The following is a 16,713-nucleotide window of genomic DNA, read 5'->3' on the forward strand; positions in this document are numbered from 1 at the left end:
GGGGGGGGGCAGCCAGCATCGATAAGGAGCCCGGAATACCCGGGCCCGAGGGGCGGGGGCAGCCTGAACAGGGAGGGCTGCGGGCTGCGGGCTGCGAGCTGGGGAGCCCGGGAAACCGTTACTTGGTTTCCGGCTGTTTGGGGTTCGATGTCCTCCCCACGAAACCACCTGCCCCAGAGCTCCCCTTAAGCCCCAGCGCGGTCCGGGCGCGCCCCGCTCGGCTCCGCGGCGCTCCCGCCCCTCCCCACCAGTGGGCTTCGGGGGCCGGCCTTCCTCCCATTGGCCCTCCGGGGGGCGGTGCCTGGGCTGGCCGTGCCCCTCAGCCCTGGCCCCCGGGGTGGCGGAGGTTCGGCCCCGGAGACCTGCCCCCACCCCGCGACCCCTCCCGCCCCAGCCCCGGCCCGCCCTGCCTGAGGAAGGCCTGAGGAAGCCGACAGGGAGGGAGAGCCCGTCCCAGGGGAGGGGGCGGAGGCAAGGAGCCTGGATCAGGACCTAGTATGGGCACAGCACTGGGCCAGGCGGGCGGGAGGCTGGGGAGCCGGGCTGCGGCCGAAACCAAGATGGGGCGGGCTCGGTCCGGGAGCACCTGTCACCCCTGAGGTGGGGCTGGGGGCGGGGCGCGACCCTGCAGCTGCTCTCCCTCCAGCCTGGAGCTAAAAATAGCCCCTCCCCCAGCCCTGGACCCCCACCCCGCCGCCGGAAAGGAACAAAAGAGGCAGCCCTCGGGCCTTGGGGGACACTTTTAATGGCAGTTTTAATCCTCACCCAGAAGGTGAAGAAGAGCTCCGCGCCCAGCCCCGCCCATATAAATAAGAGGGAGGGGCCGCCGGGGAGAGCCTTGGGGCGCATCAGTGGAGGGGGGCCTTGGGCTGGGACTGGAAGCGCCCCGAAGCCAGAAATCTCGGGAGCCCGGGTGCTCAAATCACTTCGTCAGGGGCAGCCAGGCGCTGGCGGCTCGGCTCCACACCCCAGATCTCCCGGGCGTACTGGGCGATGGTCCGGTCGCTGGAGAACTTCCCGGAGGTGGCGATGTTCCTGATCACCATGCGGGTCCATTCCCGGGGGTTCTAGGGAAGGCAGAGAAGGCTGCTCTGGAACCACCCCGCGATCCAGGGCCCCCCCCTCCAGAACCCCCTCCCCTCCCAGAGTTCCTGCTTACCTTGTACAAGGCACTGACTTTCTCCTGGCACTGGATGTAGGCTTCGTAGTCAGCAAAGACCTTAAAGCTGGGGGCACAGAGACACTCCATCAGTGGCGGACCCAAAGCTTCCCCATCTGCCCCCCCCCCCCCCCCCCCGGGCAGCGGGTGGCTCAGGAGATGGAGAGACCCCAGGGTCCTGGGTTCCAATCTGGCCTCAGACCCTTCCTAGCTGGCTGACCCTGGACCAGTCACTTAACCCCCATGGCCTGGCCCTGCCAGCCTTGCAACCAGTACCCAGTGTAGCCTGGAAGGCAGAAGACAAGGGCTAAGAAAAGAAAGAGCCTGGGCCAGCGCCGTCGTGTACTGGTCAGTGATTTTTCTGGGCCCAGAACCTGGTATCCTGCTGTGTAAGCTCCGCTGGGGACTGAGTGGGGATTTGAACCCAGCTCCTAACTCCAAATGTGGTACATCTGCCCCCCCCATACACAAAGGCACCCCGTCAGCCCGAGTCCCCGCCGCCGCCCCCCACGGAGCTCCCTGGTGTGGCCCAGGACCCCGGGGAGCCCCGCACTGTGCCCCCTGCCCCGCTGACCGGTCGTGGTGCATGAGCATGTTCACAATGTCCTTGAACAGGTCAGGCTGTTTGGGAGAGAAGAAGCCGCTGCTGAGCTGCTCGATGATTTGCCGGAGCTCAGGGATGCGGTCGTAGTATTCCTGGGCATTGTACCTGTCAGAGGCCCGCCGTCCGGTCAGGTCAGGGTCTCTCTGGACCAACTTCCAAGGGAGGTGCTGACACCCGGCCCCCAGGACACCCCAAACTCTAACCCCCCAGGAAACGGCATCAGCAGAAGCCCGAGCCCCCTTCTTCCAGGAAGCCTGCCCTGACTTCTCCGGCTGACTTCGCTTCCCTTCCCTTCTCTTGTTGTGTGAAGCCGGGGGCACAGCGTGTGAGGGCACAGCCTGCTGCCCCCTTAAACTTACAAATTGGGATTGATCCTTCCTCTTCCCCCCAATCCTGCCCTTCTGCCCAACTTCCCCATTTCTGTCAAGGGCAGCGACCTTCTCCCAGGCACCCTGCTCAGACCTCGGGGTCACCAGCGCCAGGCCTGGACAGCGGTCCCACCCCTGGCCACCTCCTGCCTGGTCTCCCGGCCGCTGACCTCTCCTGCCACGGGGGCCCCCCACGTACACCTCGTCATGTATCTGGGAAGGCCCTCCCACCCCGGCGCCAACTTGCTTGGAGTCCCCACTTCTAACCCTGGCATTCGAGGCCTCCGAGGTGACCTCGGGCCTCCCCGTACCCTCTCTGGTCTAGGCGGTCTACGTCCTCCACCCTCATTCCGAAAATGAAGAAGTTCTCCTCTCCGGCCTCCTCGGCCATCTCCACATTCGCCCCATCCATGGTGCCGATGGTCAGCGCCCCATTAAGCATGAACTTCATGTTGCCAGTGCCCGACGCCTCTGTGCCCGCCGTGGAGATCTGCTCGGAGAGGTCCGAAGCCGGGATCACTGGGGGGAGAGCAGGGAGACGAGCCGATCACGGGATGCCGCCCCCGGCCAGAGGGGGCATCTGTAGGCCTCGGAGCCACCGAGTGGCCGCTCTGCACCCAAGGGAGACTCTCCTCCCAGGAGCTGCCGGGGCCGAGCCGGGCCCTGCGCCTACTGATGGAGAAGGCCTCGAAGGGCGGCACAGTCAGGATGCTGAGCGGCCTCGGGGGGCGCGAGGAGCCCCCGCCAGGACCTGACGGGCTGTCCTGCGCAGGAGGGACTTGATGGCAGCCCAGAGCCAAGGGGAAGAGGCCCAGCTTTGGTGCCGAGGACACCCGGGGGCCTTGGAGTCCTGGCTCGGGGGGGCCCGGCCAGACCCCCAGAGGTCTCGGGGCTCCAGTTTCATCCCCAGTAAGAGACCCCCTCCCCTTCCCGGGCATAGACCTTTCTCGGCCAATGAAACTCGGTAATTCTCCAGGAAGATCACTTTGAGCCGGTCCCCAACCACAGGGTCGTTGTTGACTACGTCCCCGATGGAAGTGATGAGTTTGATGATCATCTTAGCCATGTGATAACCAGGGGCTGCCTGGAGGAGGAGACCTTGGGCTCAGAGACCCAGGCGGGCCCCAGAGCAGCCTTCCCGGGGAAGCCAGAGCCTCCTGCCGGCTTTTCTCACTGCCTTCCAGGACGCAGCCACTGGGGGCCCCAAAGTTGTCCTCCATGGCAGTGCCGACCTCTGAGGGCCAAAGGAACTGGACCCACCGCCCGGCCCCTTCCCTCCACAGTGGGGGCTCACCTTCCCCCCAATCATCACTGTCCGAGGGACGAAGAATTTGTTGGGCTCCTTCTTAATACCTAGGGAGAAAGAGCCGGGCAGAGCCAGGGTCAGAGTCTCCAGCTGGCCCCGACTCCAAGGCTGGGCGGCCCAAAGAGAGGGACCGGAACCTCAGCCCGTGCCTTCCTCCTGCCCTGGTCAGGCCCGTCCAGGCGCCCCGAGATATCCCGGGAAAATAGTCCTGGAGTCAAAGAAATCCATCAAGCCTGACCTGTCGTGGGCACCACTCCAGGCCTTGGTTTCCCCATTTGTAAAGGGCCACACGGGAAGTGCTGCCCAGCGACAACTCGGGTTCTCTTCACTTCCCTCCAACAGGTGTGGCCTGGATCCCTCCCTCCGCCCTGTTCTTCTGCCAAGGACCACTAACTGTATCTGCCTTCGGGCCTTCTTGGCCTCCCTCCCTTCTCCCAGGACACGGGAAGGACCGAACGGCTCCTCCCAGAGAATGTGGGGCAGTGGCAGTGCGTTTCCCCAGGGTGCCAGGCCAGAGGGAGCCCCTGGGACTCCCCCGCCTCCCCCCGTGCCCCATGAGTCACCTCTCCATTAATGATATAGAGGCTGCTTCTGCTCCCCACAGGGGAGGCCCTAAATCTCTGCCATGCCCCTCCTTCTTTGGCCCCCAGGCCTCTGGAGACCAGCTGGAGGCCAGGGAAAGCCTCCGTTGGCTCCCCAGCCTTTCCTTCCTCTTGGCCCAAGGCCCTGCTGCTGGGCTTGTGTGTCCCCAGCTCCACCCACACTCTGCCTCATTTGACCTTCCCTTTGTTGGGCCCCAACTCTTCCGAGGAATGGGCTCCCACTTATTGGCTTCTCTAGGCTTTTCCCCTGGATACCTCAGTGAGGTCAGTCATGTGGATGCCCCATACCCATCTTACAGATGATAAACTGAGGCTCAGAGAAACACAGCCGACACCTGAACCCGGGGTTGGTTCTCCTGCCCTAAGCTTTCCCTCCAGCCCATGCCCCAGTCTAAACAGGGCCACACAGTCGTGCCTTGCTGGTCCCGGTTTCCCCCAGTGTCATTCCCACAGGGGGTTCATCCCTCTCATTATCAGTGTCCAGGAAGAGCAGCCAGCCCTTAGCTCTGAGAAGGAGAGGCCTGATGCTCGGATTATTATCCCAACTTTTTCCAGAGGAGGAAACTGAGTCTTTTTTAAACCTTTACCTTCCTTCCTCCTGGCAACGCTTAGAAAGAAGGGCAAAAGCTAAGCAAAAGGGGTGAAGTGACTTGTCCAGGGTCACCGAGCTAAGCAGTCTGGGCCAGTTGAAATCCCCTGCTTACATCACACAGTTAGCACGCCTCAGAGGTAGGATTGGGGCCTCGTTCTTCCCTCTCCAAGTTCAGGACTTGGAATTCTCTATAACCATTATTATATTCCTTTCAAACTCAGCCTGGGGGAGGCCTTTCCTCATCGCCCCCCCATCCTCCTTCTCCCCTTGGTAAAGCCCTGCATGTTGCCCAGCATCTGAGGGCAGGGCCTGCTTGTCTGGGCTTTTGCCTCTGTGGCTGGCACGCAGCACAGAGAGGTTGTTGACCGCCTGCCTGACCGACAGATCAACAGAAGGTGGGGGAGACGGGGAGGGGGCCGGTGCTCACGATTGTACATGGTGATCACGTGGAGACAGTTGAGAAGCTGCCGCTTGTACTCATGGATCCTCTTCACCTGGACGTCAAACAGCGAGCTGGGATTGATGTGCACATGGTACTCTCGCTCCAGGTACGCAGCAAACTTCAGCTTGTTTTCCTGTGGGGAGGCCCAAGGGCTCAGGGTCTCTGCTCAGGCCCCTGAGCTCGCTTTTTAGGGCCGACTCAGGTGCCACTACCCCAGGGAAGCCCTCCAGGATTCCCCCCGCCCCCGACCTAAGTCTGCGTCCCTATGGCCCACTTGTCCTGTGCCCTCATCAGCCTCTGCCTTGACCCCACCATGTTAGACCATGAGCTCTTGAGGGCAGAGCCTGGGCTGTGGGGCATTGGGGCATCCCCCTGCCCAGCACTGTGTCTGGCACAAGGAAGGCCTTATGGATGGCACTAAAGTTCTGTTTCCTCCCATCCCCGCCACCCTCCTCCCAGCATTCCTCTCCTGGAGGCTCACCTGCTTGACCTTGGCCACATCCCGGATGAAGGCCTCGTCATCCACGTAGGACAAGAGCTTTCGGAGCTGGTCCAAGTCGGAGATGTAGTCCTCCCCGATCCTCTGTGGGGGCACAGGGGAGGGACCCCATCACCCCACTGCCGACGAGCAGGGAGGAAGCACTTCCTGGGTGCTGGGGCCTGGGCGAGAAAGTGGGGACCCGGAGACAATGGGGAGCCCTTCCTGCCCTTGGGGAGCTCACAGTCCATCCAAGGAGCCGGCATTCACTTACAGATGTGGAAACAGAGAAATAGCTATTCCATGTGGGAATAATCTCTACGAGGAAGGAGCGAGGTCTGAGCCTCCACTGGGGCCCCGCACCCTCCTCCTCCCCCGCCTCCTCAGTGCAGGCCTCATCCCCGGCAGTGGCCTCTCCAGAGCCCCAGGGCAGGCCCAGCCCCTGACCTCCAGCCTCCAGCAAAGCCTCCCACCTGGACCACATGGGAGCGTTGGGTCCCTAAGCACACACTAATGAGCCCTGGCGAGGCCGCTGAGAACCCGCTGTGTGGCCTTGGGCAAGTCACCTGCCCTCTCTGGGACTCAATTCTCTCATTTGTCAAGGAAAGGTTCCAAGGGCATGACCTCTGAGGGCCCTCCTGCCTCGGACAGTCCCTGTTCTAGGGCTCTGATGTTCCCTTTCCCGAAGCTCCCCCCAGCTCTCCGGGACCTACGACTGGGGGTGATGGGGGTCTCCTCTGCCAGCAGCCGGCTCCCTCTGGGCAGGCTTGGGTCCCCTCCCCCGCATCGCCGCCCCCTCACCTCTGCAATGACCTCGGCCAGGCCCGGGTTGCACAGCACCAGCCAGCGCCTCGGGGTGATCCCATTGGTTTTGTTCTGGAACTTGTGGGGCTCCAGTTCGTAGAAATCCTTAAAGCTAAAGAGCAGGGAGGAGAGGAGGAGGAGCGTGGCCAGAGCCGGGAGCAGCCAGGGAGCTCCTTCCAGAGGTGCAGCCTGAGCCCCAGAAGGAAAGGGCTCTTTGGAGGTCCCAGAGCAAGGCAGGGGCAGAGCCAGGCCTGGGCATTGCCCGACCCCTGTCAGACCTGAGGCCTTGAGGGGGGCAGGGGGCCTGGAGGGCAGGGCAGCCCAGTGGTCAGGGCCTGGTCAGGTTCTGGGAGTCTCTGGGGAGCCCCACAGAGGATGGGGGTGGGGGGCACTCACAAGGTTTTCTTTTTCTTTTTTTTCAAACCCTAATATTTTATATGTATATATCCTTCTACATTAATTTTATTTGTTACAGGGCTAGGTGATGGGGGTCAGGTGACTTGCCCAGGGTCACCCAGCTGGACCTCCCGTCTCTAGGCCTGCCTCTCCATCCACTGAGCCATCCAGCGGCCCCCAGTCACTCACATGGTTTTCTTGAGGATCTCGGAGTGGATTCGGGCCACCCCATTGACCGCATGGGAGCCGGCGATGCAGAGGTGGGCCATGTTGATCCTCTTCACCCCGCCCTCCTCTACCAGCGACATGCGCCGCAGTCGGTCCATGTCCCCGGGGTACGCCGCGGCCACCCGCTGCCGAGGAACGCGGAAGGTAGGCGCTGAGCCCGCGGGAGCCGGAGCCTCCCGGACGAGGCCCCGCTCGTCGGCTCCCCCACCCCAGGCCCGGCCCCGGCCTCACGTTGAGGAACCTCTGGTTGATCTCGTAGATGATCTGCAGGTGCCGCGGCAGCAGGGCCTCCATGAGGTGCACCGGCCAGCGCTCCAGGGCCTCGGGCAGCACCGTGTGGTTGGTGTAGGCGCACGTCCTCACCGTCACGTCCCAGGCCTGCAAAAGGAAAGGGGGAGCGTCACCCCCGAACCTCGGCCCCCAGGCCCGCGAAAGGAAAGGGGGAGCGTCACCCCCGAACCTCGGCCCCCAGGCCCGTGAAAGGAAAGGGGGAGCGTCACCCCCGAACCTCGGCCCCCAGGCCTGCGAAAGGAAAGGGGGAGCGTCACCCCCGAACCTCGGCCCCCAGGCCTGCGAAAGGAAAGGGGGAGCGTCACCCCCGAACCTCGGCCCCCAGACCCCCGTACAATGGGGCTACGCCATGGCCAGCAGGAAGGGGATCGACAGGGACGTGAATCCCAAACGTGTCCCGTGTGATGACGTGAGGGAGTCTGTCCTTCCCGCACGGTAAGAGAAGGGGTCCGGCTCACCGCCCCGAGGAGCCTCCAGCAGAACCCTGAGCACTTCTGTCCACAGAGGAACGAACCCAGACAGCTGGGAAAGGGAGAGGCGCTAACCATTGGGCAGCGGGGCTCTCGCGGGCCTGGGGAAGGGTCACGTGTCTCCCCTACATCAACTGCATTACCTTATCCCAGTCCAGTTTCTCCAGATCCACCAGAATCCTCATTAACTCGGGGATGGCCAAGGATGGGTGGGTGTCGTTCAGCTGGATGGCCACCTGGGAGAGACGCCACGAGCAGGCAGCGTCAGCCCCGAGGTCCCTCCCTGCCAGTTCAGCACTTTCGGTTCTGAGCTGGCCCAAAATGCCATGATCCCGGCCCTCGGGGATGCTGCTGCCAGTAAGGGGGAGAACGGGACCAACCGCAGCCTACGGGGCCATCCAGAGGGAGAGAGGGAGGCTGCCGAGCCGGGATCCCACACGGTCAGAGAGGAGGACGAGCGCCCCAGACTTGGGGGACCCCAGAGATGGGAAACGGGGCTCTGACCCTGATGGGAGGGAGAGTCCCCCCGGACCCCACAAGACAGCCTCCAACCCCTGGCGGTCCAGGACTTTGAGGAAGGCCTCCATGGCCGGGGGGCCCTCCCAGGCCCCAAGAAGGCGTCGCCCCGGGAGCCAGCAAGGCGGCACCTTGTCTGGGAAGGCATCGAAGCTGGTGCGCACGGGGTCTCGGGAGCCGAACTTGGAGGACTTGAAGCGACGGATGATGTCCTGGAGGGTCGCGGCGACCACGAAGTACTCCTGCTTTAGGCGAAGCTCCTTCCCTTCGAAGAACTGGGGGCAGCGGGGAGCCGCGGTCAGGGGAGCCCGGGGTGGAAGGGCAGGCCCGGCCGCAGCGGGCGTCTCGTCCCCTTCTCCAGCTAAGCCTTGGCGCTCCTCGGGGCTCACGTCCGCACGGACCCCCTTCCCCAGCCAGCCCCGTCCCCCTCTGCTCCCCAAGCGCTCTGGCCCCACTCGGGCTTGGCTTCCTCTTTGCTTTGCACCCACGTCCCACAGCCACCGTGTCCGGGTCTGTGTAGGGAGCCTCCGGCCGTGGCGGGACTCACATTGTCGTTGGGGTACAGGACCCGAGAGATGTTCTCGGCCAGATTCCTGTCCAGCACGGCCTGGATGTAGCCACCCACGTTGACTTCAGGAAGCACGGAGGGGATGGAAATATCCTGTTGTTGACAAAGGACCCCCCTCTTTCCCCAACCCACCCCACGCCCCAACTTCCTGCAGCTGGTCTGGGGACTAAGTTTGTGGGTGTCTGTCAGGAAGACATGAGAAGGGGGCCCAGCACCCCAGGGTGCCCACGTGGGGCATGTGGCCTGATGGGGGGGGGGGGGGAGCAGCCGAGGAGAGGCCTGGGCAGGGCTGCTGGCCTTGGTGGTCCCTGGAGGAGGAAGGGGGGAAGGGGACGGGCGGGAGGGCGGCCGCGGGGAACTCACAGTCTTTGAGGTTAAAGTCATTGGGGGCCTTGGCGGACCACAAGCGCATGGTGTTCACCGTGTTGTTGCGATAACCAGGCACGGGGGTGTCGTAGGGCATAGCCAGCACCACCTGGGGGCCAGAGAGGGTCAGGGGGCTGGGGGGGCCGGCGAGACGCCCCCACCTCCAAAGCTGGCCTGGCTTCTCTACACCGGCAGGGCTCGCCCCGCCGGATCCTCGCCATTTCCTAAAGCCCTTCAGCCCCGGGCAAGCTTCTAAGCCTCTGATGGGTGTCAAGAAGCGGGGGCTCATCTCCCCCCAACGTCAAGGGCTAAGCTTGGGCCCCTGCACGACGAGACAGTGAGAGCCCCTCTCTGGGCCCCGACGCCTCCACATACTTAGAGAGGACGAGTGGGCAGAGTTCTGGGCTCGGGCTCGGCCCGGCTCCCTGATCTTGGCCGGTGCCACCTTCATCCCCCAAGCTTCCCTCTAAGGGTTCCTCCCACTTAGACGGGGCGCGGAGTATCCCCAAAATGCTAGCACATTTTTTAGATTTATGGTTTTGGGGGGTGACCCCACATGGGAATCTACTTGTTCATGCGTCCTTTCCTCCGTTAGCCTGGGCGCTTGGACTTGAGGGCAAGGACTTCCTTTTGCCTTTCTTGGCATTCCCAGTGCCCAGCTCTGTGCCCGTAATATATACTTGTCGCCCGACTGACCCCGGAGACAAGTCATTGGGCTTGTCTTAGCCTCAGTCTCCTCATCTGCAAAATGAGGGTAATAATAACCCCCCCATCCCAGGGTTATGGCGGGGCTCCAGGGAGGAGATCAATGGAAGGTGCTTCTCGCACGGCAGGTTCTAAAGACTCTACGGGGGTCCCTTCCAAACCAACTCTCCCATCCATCTGCTGGGATGGAGACGGGGGTCTGCAAGTTTCCAGATGTCCTCCCTGATGACCAGCTCTGGCCCCGAAGACCTCTCGTCCTTCCCTCCGGGAGTCCCAAAGGGGACGATGGGGAGCCCCAAAGCCAGAGCCGGGAGGGGCCTTAGAGGTCATCTGAGACTGGCTGTACAGATGGGGAAACTGAGGCCTGGGAGGGCAGGTGACTTGGCCAGGCTCATTCAGACAAGTAAGCAGGAGATCAGGTCTCAAACTCGGGTTCCCTGACACCCAGCCCGCGGTCCTTTCCTCTGCTTCCCTCGTGCCCCCGCTCAGGAACTGGGGTCAACTGGTGGTCGGCGAAGCCTTCGGAGACTGACCACAGCTAGTTAGGATCAATTCTCCCAGGCCCGTGATGAATGGGCTGCAGCCTGGCCGCCAGCAGTTAATAAGAAAGGACGGGATGGTCAATAGCTAACGAGCAGCCTTTCGGGACGCCTGGCCCCACGGCACAAATGGGGATTTCAAATGATCCGTTCATACCTAATCTAATCTTCCTCACAACAATACGTAAGAGACTGTGGGACGCCCCCACCCAGGATGCCGGGCCTTATCACTAGTGCTCGGTGGGCTTCTCTGGCCGGCCATGGGGAGATGCTACATCCTGAGGGCTGACCATTACGCACCAGGGGCTCCTCACTCCAGGTCCTTCCTCTCACCCCAATTACGCCGTAAACTTGGGGGGCCCAGAGCTCCCGTGGCTGCTGGGCCGGTGCAGTACTAGAGGGGCACCCTAAAAGGACTCAGGAAAAACTTGTCCTGGGGGCCCAGACTGAGAGCTGGAAAGGCCCTCGGAAGCCGCCCGCATCAGCCCTTTCATAGGATGGAAGACCCAAATGGGCAAGTCAATTGCTCCGGGGCACCCAACTTGGTTTCAGAGGAGGGATTTGAACTCAGGCCTTTTTGACAAGTGAAGCATGAATTAGACCAGACCTACCACAAGGGGAAGGGGAAGGGGACGCTTTTAATGCCAAAACCACCCCGAAGAGCCCGGGGTACGCCGGGTGCCCGCCGCCTTTGAACCTTTCTCTTCTGTCTCTGAGGCTCCGACGGATGACCCGCAGCACCTTTCTGTTGTTGCCCGGGCCCACAAGCCCCTGCGCCTGGCTTACCTGGGTATCCACCCACTTGGCGCCCTGGTTGCTGTGCTCCACTCGGCCATAGAAATGGACGGGCAGCGTGAACTCGGGCCGGGCTTTCTCCCAAGGGTTGCCGTAGCGCAGCCAGTCATCGGCCTCCTCCATCTGATGTGGGGCAGAAGGGGGCGGGGTGGGACAGAGCCCCCAAGGGATGCGGTCAGACGGGGCAAGGGCATTCTGGGCCCATCCCCTCCCAGAGACGTCTTCCCTCGGCCGGACGCCAAAGCTACATGGGGCTGGGGAGATGGGGGGAAGCACAAAGCGGGTTGGGGAGATGAGAAGGCTGGAGAAAGTGCCCCACAGTCAGGGGTGCACCCAGGGGTCCCCCTCACCTGCCAGCCCCCACTGATCTTCTGGTTGAAAATCCCAAACTCGTACCGAATCCCGTAGCCATAGGCAGCCAAGCCCAGGGTGGCCATGGAGTCCAGGAAGCAGGCTGGAAAAGAGCCACCACTTTGGGCCCAGCCTGGCAGAGCCCCTGAGACCCCCTGGGCCCCCACCCCAGAGGCATGGGACGGAGGGGGTATCATTATGCCCATTCTGCAGGGTCCTGATCTTCTGCTTCCCACCCGGCCCCTGGGTCCAGCCCCACAGCCCACTCACCAGCCAGGCGACCCAGGCCCCCATTCCCCAGGCCGGCATCTTCTTCTATTTCCTCCAGCTCCTCCATGTCCAAACCCAGCTGGAGGGGACAGAGGTGAAGGGGAGTCAGGATGGGGAGGGCTAATGGAGACCTTTGCCCAGGTCCCTGGAGGATGAGCATTCCCTCAGCTCCTCCCAATGACCTCCTCAGCCCTGAGAGCATCCCCTCGAACCCAGGGCCTCAGAGTGCCCCCTCAGGGTCCCCTCAGCCCCCAGAGTGTCCCCTCAGCCCCCTCAGAGGCCCCTTAGCTCCTCAGGGTCCCCTCAGCCCCCAGAGTATCCCCTCAGCCCCCCTCAGGGCTTCGCCTCCATTCCCATGTCCCATCCCCCCAGGATACCTGGTACGTGGCCTCATCACAGGCGTTCTCCAGGCCCAGGTTCACCATGGTGTTCTGCAGGGTTCGGCCCATGTAGAACTCCAGGGAGAGGTAGTAGATGCGCTGAGGGGACCCGGAGGCAGGGGCTGGTCTCCATTCATCCTCCCTGCCTGCCAGGCCCTCCTCTCTTTCCCTGCCAGGTGGGTCCATGCCCAGGTGTGCCCTGGCAGAGAAGCAGCCTTTCCCTCCCCGCTGTCCCGGCGCAGCAGCTCAGCTCCCCAGGTGCCCCCTCAGGTGCCCAGGCTCTGGCCTGCCCGGAGGGGGCAGCCTGGCTTCTGCTCCGACTCCCTCCTCCCTCCAGGCCTGAGGCGTGTTATGTTTCTGACCTTTGCGGGTGACCCCTGATACCCGATTCTGGCACCCTGGGGGGAGGCAGCTGCTTCCCGAGACACGACTCCTCCCATGCGTCCCTCTGGCTCAGGGCCAAAGCCGGGGCAGCCAGCCCCACCTGACACCGAGGCTGGCCTCGGGGTCCCCTCTGGCCCTCTCCTGGCCCCCCTCACCCCAACGGGAGACCCCTGGAGCCTCGAGGTCCGAGTCTCGCCCCCAGGCCCTCCCCAGGGCTGCCAGGCTGGAAGTGGCCCCTCATTTCACAGGAGGGAGACTAAGGCCCCCAGAGGGTCCCTGGGGCTTAGCAGAGGGAGCTGAGAAGGGGCCAGCCCACGGCTAATGGGGGGTGGAGGGAGCTTCGAACCCAGGTCTCGTCACCCCAGAGTCCCCACCCGGCTTCGAGGAATGGGCTGGGGGACCTTGGACAGGCCCTAAGGCTCTCTGGGGATGGGCCCTCCGGCCTCTGGCTCTCCTGGGCCTCCCCACCTCCCGGCCGGGCCCCGGCCCCCGGTCACCTTGGGGTCCTTCTCGTAGTAATGCTGCTGGGTGCGAATCCAGCGGCCCACCAGGTGGTCGCGCACGGTGTGGGCCAGGGCGAAGTAGTAGTCTCGGGGGGTGGCCACGTTGCGGTCCTTGACCAGGGTGAAGTGGAGATGCCGGTTGAAGTTCTTCTTCAGGTCGGACACATTCTCCACACCGGCCAGGCCGCGCACGCTGATCTGTTTGCGCTTCTCGTGGTCGGACAGAGGCCGAGACATGGCGGCGGCTGGGGGCCGGGGCTGGCAGAGGGAGCCTGGCACGGCGGGGCGCGGGGACAGGTGGCGTCTGCCCGGGGCCTCCAACCCAGGGAGTGGCGGGGGGCCGGCTGGCCGGGCTTTAAGGCCTGGCCTGCTGCATTATGCATGAGCCGCGTCCGGCTTCCCCGCCCCCTGCGGCTGCAGATCGTGTGGGTGCCCGAGTTATTTTGGGCATGAGCACGGGCAGCTGGCCCTACTGTCCCTCCCCAAGCGGCCCACTTCCTCCAGGCAGGCCTCCCCCAGGGAAGCCCACCAGGGGCCGGGGAGGGAGGAAACAGCTTTGGGTTGTTTTGTCCAGTGTTTCCTGGCCAGAGGGGCGGAGAGGGAGCAGCTTGGGAGGTCAGGATGGCCAAGGAGTGGGAGGAGGAGCTCCCAGATTGGGCCCAAGGGAGACCTGCACGCCCTGGAATAATGCCTACAGGGACTCCGTCCCCATTTTACAGATGAGAAAAGGGAGGCTGCGCCAAGCAGGGCCCGGATTTAACCCAAGTTCTCTTTGGACTCCTCTGCCCAGCCTGCCCAGAAGAGGACCCGATAGTCTGTCCCACATGTCCCATTTTGCCTAACAGCCCCGAAGCAGAGGCTTCGAGGATGATCGTCCCCATTCTTCAGAAGAGAATACTGAGACCTTGAGCAGGGAAGGGGCCCACTTAGTCACAAGGCAGAGCCAGCCCTAGAACTCGGGTCTTTAGAGACCAAGCCCAGGCAGAGGGAGCAGGGCAGGCCGTGGAAGGGTGTTCTGGAGGCCGGGGGGACACGGGCTGGGCAGGAGTCTTGGGGTGAACCAGAGTCCATCGGCCTAACCGAAAACATGTTTTGAAAAGAGAGCCCCCCCCTCCCCCTGTTGCTGTCCTTCAAGAAGGCCCGAAATAGTGACCTTCAGAGAGGAGGGTCCGGTTACAGCTGTGCCCGCCAGCCGGGCCGCCTCCTCCCAGGCAGGGATCCTGGGAAGCGTAGTCCTGCCGGGCCGAGGCGGGGAGCCCAGAGCATCCCTGCCACCAGCGCGGGCCCCACCGGGGGTCGTGCTCGCCCTCTGGGCCAGCTGGTGCCACTCGTTCCTCCAGAACGTCGAGTCCCGAAGCCCGTGACCTTTCAGGCAAGCCGCGTCGCCACGGCGCTCCTGTCCCGTTATGGTCAGACAGGCGAGCGCAGCTGCCGCCGCCCGGCACTCCCACTCCTCTTCATTTTGCCCTTTGAGGCGAGGGGCCCTGAGTGCTGTTATTTTGGGAGATGAGCAGCCCAGCCTGCAAGAGGGGCAGCAGGGAGGCAGAAAGGGAGCTGTCCTTGGGCTAGTCCCTTCCCCTCCTGCTCCGGACATCTGCCTCCTTTGGGAGCCGAAGGGGGAGGGTCTAGAGGACCTCTCGGGCCCCTTCTGGCCTCAGTTTCCTCATCTGTAGGAAAAGGGGATTGGAGAAACCGATCCCTCAGGGCCCTCGAAGCCTTATGATGCTGTAAGAGGGCAGGAGACGGCCCTGAAAAGTGAAATGCCAGCCCACCCTCTTTCCTCTTGTCCGTGAATGCAGCCTTGGCCCTCCTCCGACCCCCTTTCTCATCCTTTCCCCCGTCTCCATTGCCTCCTCTCCAGCAGCATTTGTCTCTATAGGCCATTCCATCCCCAGACCTTCCTCCCCCTCGGACACTTGGACCTCCAGCTCCCCGCCGAGAGTCTACACCAAGTCCCCCTCAGCCTCCTCCCCCAAGCGTACAGTTTCTCCGGCCAACAGAAGCCCCGTGAGGGCCGGCGCCGTGCCTGGCTCCACGGCCAAAATGAGATGAGCCTGGGCCTGGCTGGGCCAGAAGATCCCAAGCACGCTTCCCGCTTTGGTGGCCGAGGAAGGTCCCGTCTGCCAGGGAGGGGGCAGCCTGCTGGGTGTACACAGGTGGCCCAGACTGGCATCGCTGAGCAGCGGGACCCCAGACTTCCTTTAATGAAGGCCAAGACCGGCCATCCTCCGCCGTGCAGGGACGTTCCATGCTTCCTAAGGCGGTTCAGTCTCAAAGCACTGGGGGCTCTGCTCACTTGAGGGGGGAAGAGCCTTGAAGGAACCCGTCTTCTCACCTGTAAAATGGGAGTGTGGGGGTGGTTGGCTATCATGTCGGGTCTAAATCCCGGAGGAGGGGCACCTGGACAGCACCTTGAGGGGTCAGTGAGGGCGAGAGCCATCCCAGGCCCACCGAGAAGGTAAAGCTGCATCTCCCTAGCTAGCAAGCCCCTGGGGGTGTCAGGCTCTGGGGGGGGGTCTTCTGTTCCAGGCAATAGGGACACCCCCCACCCCCATCAACATTCTTAGAGCCTCGCATGCCTTCATGCCTTGGATAGAAGACTAGGAGGACAAGATGTGGCCTTATCCAGGGTCTGAGGAACCGAGTCCCTACACCGGGGCCTGTTTTCCATCTTGAGATTATAAATTCAAGAAAACATACAGCCTCGCTGGGCTTCTCTGATGGGTTTTTGGGAGACACAGGCTAAGGCACCTGAAGCATGTGGCCAGAGGGCCGCACTCTGGGCCGGGAGGAGAGGACATTCATACATGAACTGTGTGGAAATCCCAATCCCAGCCGCCTCCCCCGTGGATCCCAGGGCTCAGAACTGGGGGTTCTAGACGAGAGAGGGGTCCACCTCTCCCAAGCACTGTGGACACTCAGTCCTTCTGCTAAAGTTGGTGCCCAGGAGACTCCCCAGCGCTGGCACTCCCTACCCCCTGAATGCCTAAACGGCCTCTTCTTTGTTCAGCTCCTTTCCCTCCCCCCAACAGGCCCAAAGCTGTCTTTGCTTTTCAAGATCCTGCCCGGACCCCAAAAAGGCCTCCAGAATTGTCACCATCCCCTGGCACAAGCATTCCAACCATTTGTATAACTGGGGCAAAAAGAGAAACCACTCTAGAGCTAGACCAATCCCTGTCTTACAGGCCCCGGAGAACACCGTATCCAAGGTCCCGTAGCCATGAGGTGGATTCGAACTCCAGACCCACAATCCCTTCTCATCCTGCCCTGCCTCTCTAACCTCTGGTGCCCAGATGGGTCCCTACAGAGGTTCATGGTCCTGGGTGTGGGCCGCCAGGCCCTACCACACGGCACCTTTCTCTGCCAAGACCCGTGGTAAAAGGAGCCCCAAGCTAAGCAGCCTGTCAGGTTCCCTGTGACCTTTCCCCAGTGCCCAGCTTTTTCCTGACCGTGGAGTTCCGAGCTCCACCGCCAGGGGCGAGGAGGGAAGGGAAGGCGGTTCTCCCAGAATCTCACTGTAGGGAGGACTGGTGTGGAGAAAAGCTCAGCCTCATCTTGGTACTTCCTCAGGGAGCCTCGGTTTCTCCATTCCCTGG

The 16,713-nt window shown here is 62.9% G+C and overlaps 1 protein-coding gene across 3 annotated transcripts; it reads right to left on the reverse strand.

The window, feature by feature from the left end:
* Nucleotides 1–722: 722 nt before the first annotated feature.
* On the reverse strand, nt 723–13,445 carry PYGM (glycogen phosphorylase, muscle associated). Of its 3 annotated transcripts, XM_044682166.1 has the most exons (20): nt 13,112–13,445; nt 12,228–12,329; nt 11,851–11,929; nt 11,580–11,683; nt 11,221–11,352; nt 9,188–9,299; nt 8,804–8,886; nt 8,388–8,531; nt 7,884–7,976; nt 7,211–7,357; nt 6,941–7,104; nt 6,353–6,467; nt 5,555–5,656; nt 5,059–5,206; nt 3,426–3,484; nt 3,074–3,215; nt 2,443–2,650; nt 1,734–1,868; nt 1,160–1,226; nt 723–1,067 (listed from the first exon to the last, which is right to left on the reverse strand). In XM_044682166.1, the coding sequence occupies exons 1-20, from the start codon at nt 13,352–13,354 to the stop codon at nt 918–920; spliced, it is 2,529 nt and encodes an 842-aa protein (XP_044538101.1). In that variant the 5' UTR covers nt 13,355–13,445; the 3' UTR covers nt 723–917. The 3 variants fall into 3 exon arrangements, with proteins under 3 accessions (XP_044538101.1, XP_044538102.1, XP_044538103.1); XM_044682167.1 differs by lacking the exon at nt 12,228–12,329; XM_044682168.1 differs by lacking the exons at nt 11,851–11,929; nt 12,228–12,329 and having other exon boundaries at nt 11,580–11,600.
* Nucleotides 13,446–16,713: the final 3,268 nt, after the last annotated feature.

The sequence above is a fragment of the Gracilinanus agilis genome, chromosome 6 (genome assembly GCF_016433145.1).
Source record: "Gracilinanus agilis isolate LMUSP501 chromosome 6, AgileGrace, whole genome shotgun sequence".
In the NCBI taxonomy this organism is placed as follows: domain Eukaryota; kingdom Metazoa; phylum Chordata; class Mammalia; order Didelphimorphia; family Didelphidae; genus Gracilinanus; species Gracilinanus agilis.

What these genes read in the sequence shown, in the direction of transcription:
- PYGM (XM_044682166.1), bottom strand. Translation starts at nt 13,354, where the DNA reads ATGTCTCGGCCTCTGTCCGACCACGAGAAGCGCAAACAGATCAGCGTG. An exon ending in AGAAACTGGACTGGGATAAG is followed by an intron (nt 7,358 to 7,883) that starts GTAATGCAGTTG and finishes TTCCTTTTGCAG; the next exon opens with GCCTGGGACGTGACGGTGAG. An exon ending in AGTTTCATTGGCCGAGAAAG is followed by an intron (nt 2,651 to 3,073) that starts GTCTATGCCCGG and finishes CTCTCCCCCCAG; the next exon opens with TGATCCCGGCTTCGGACCTC.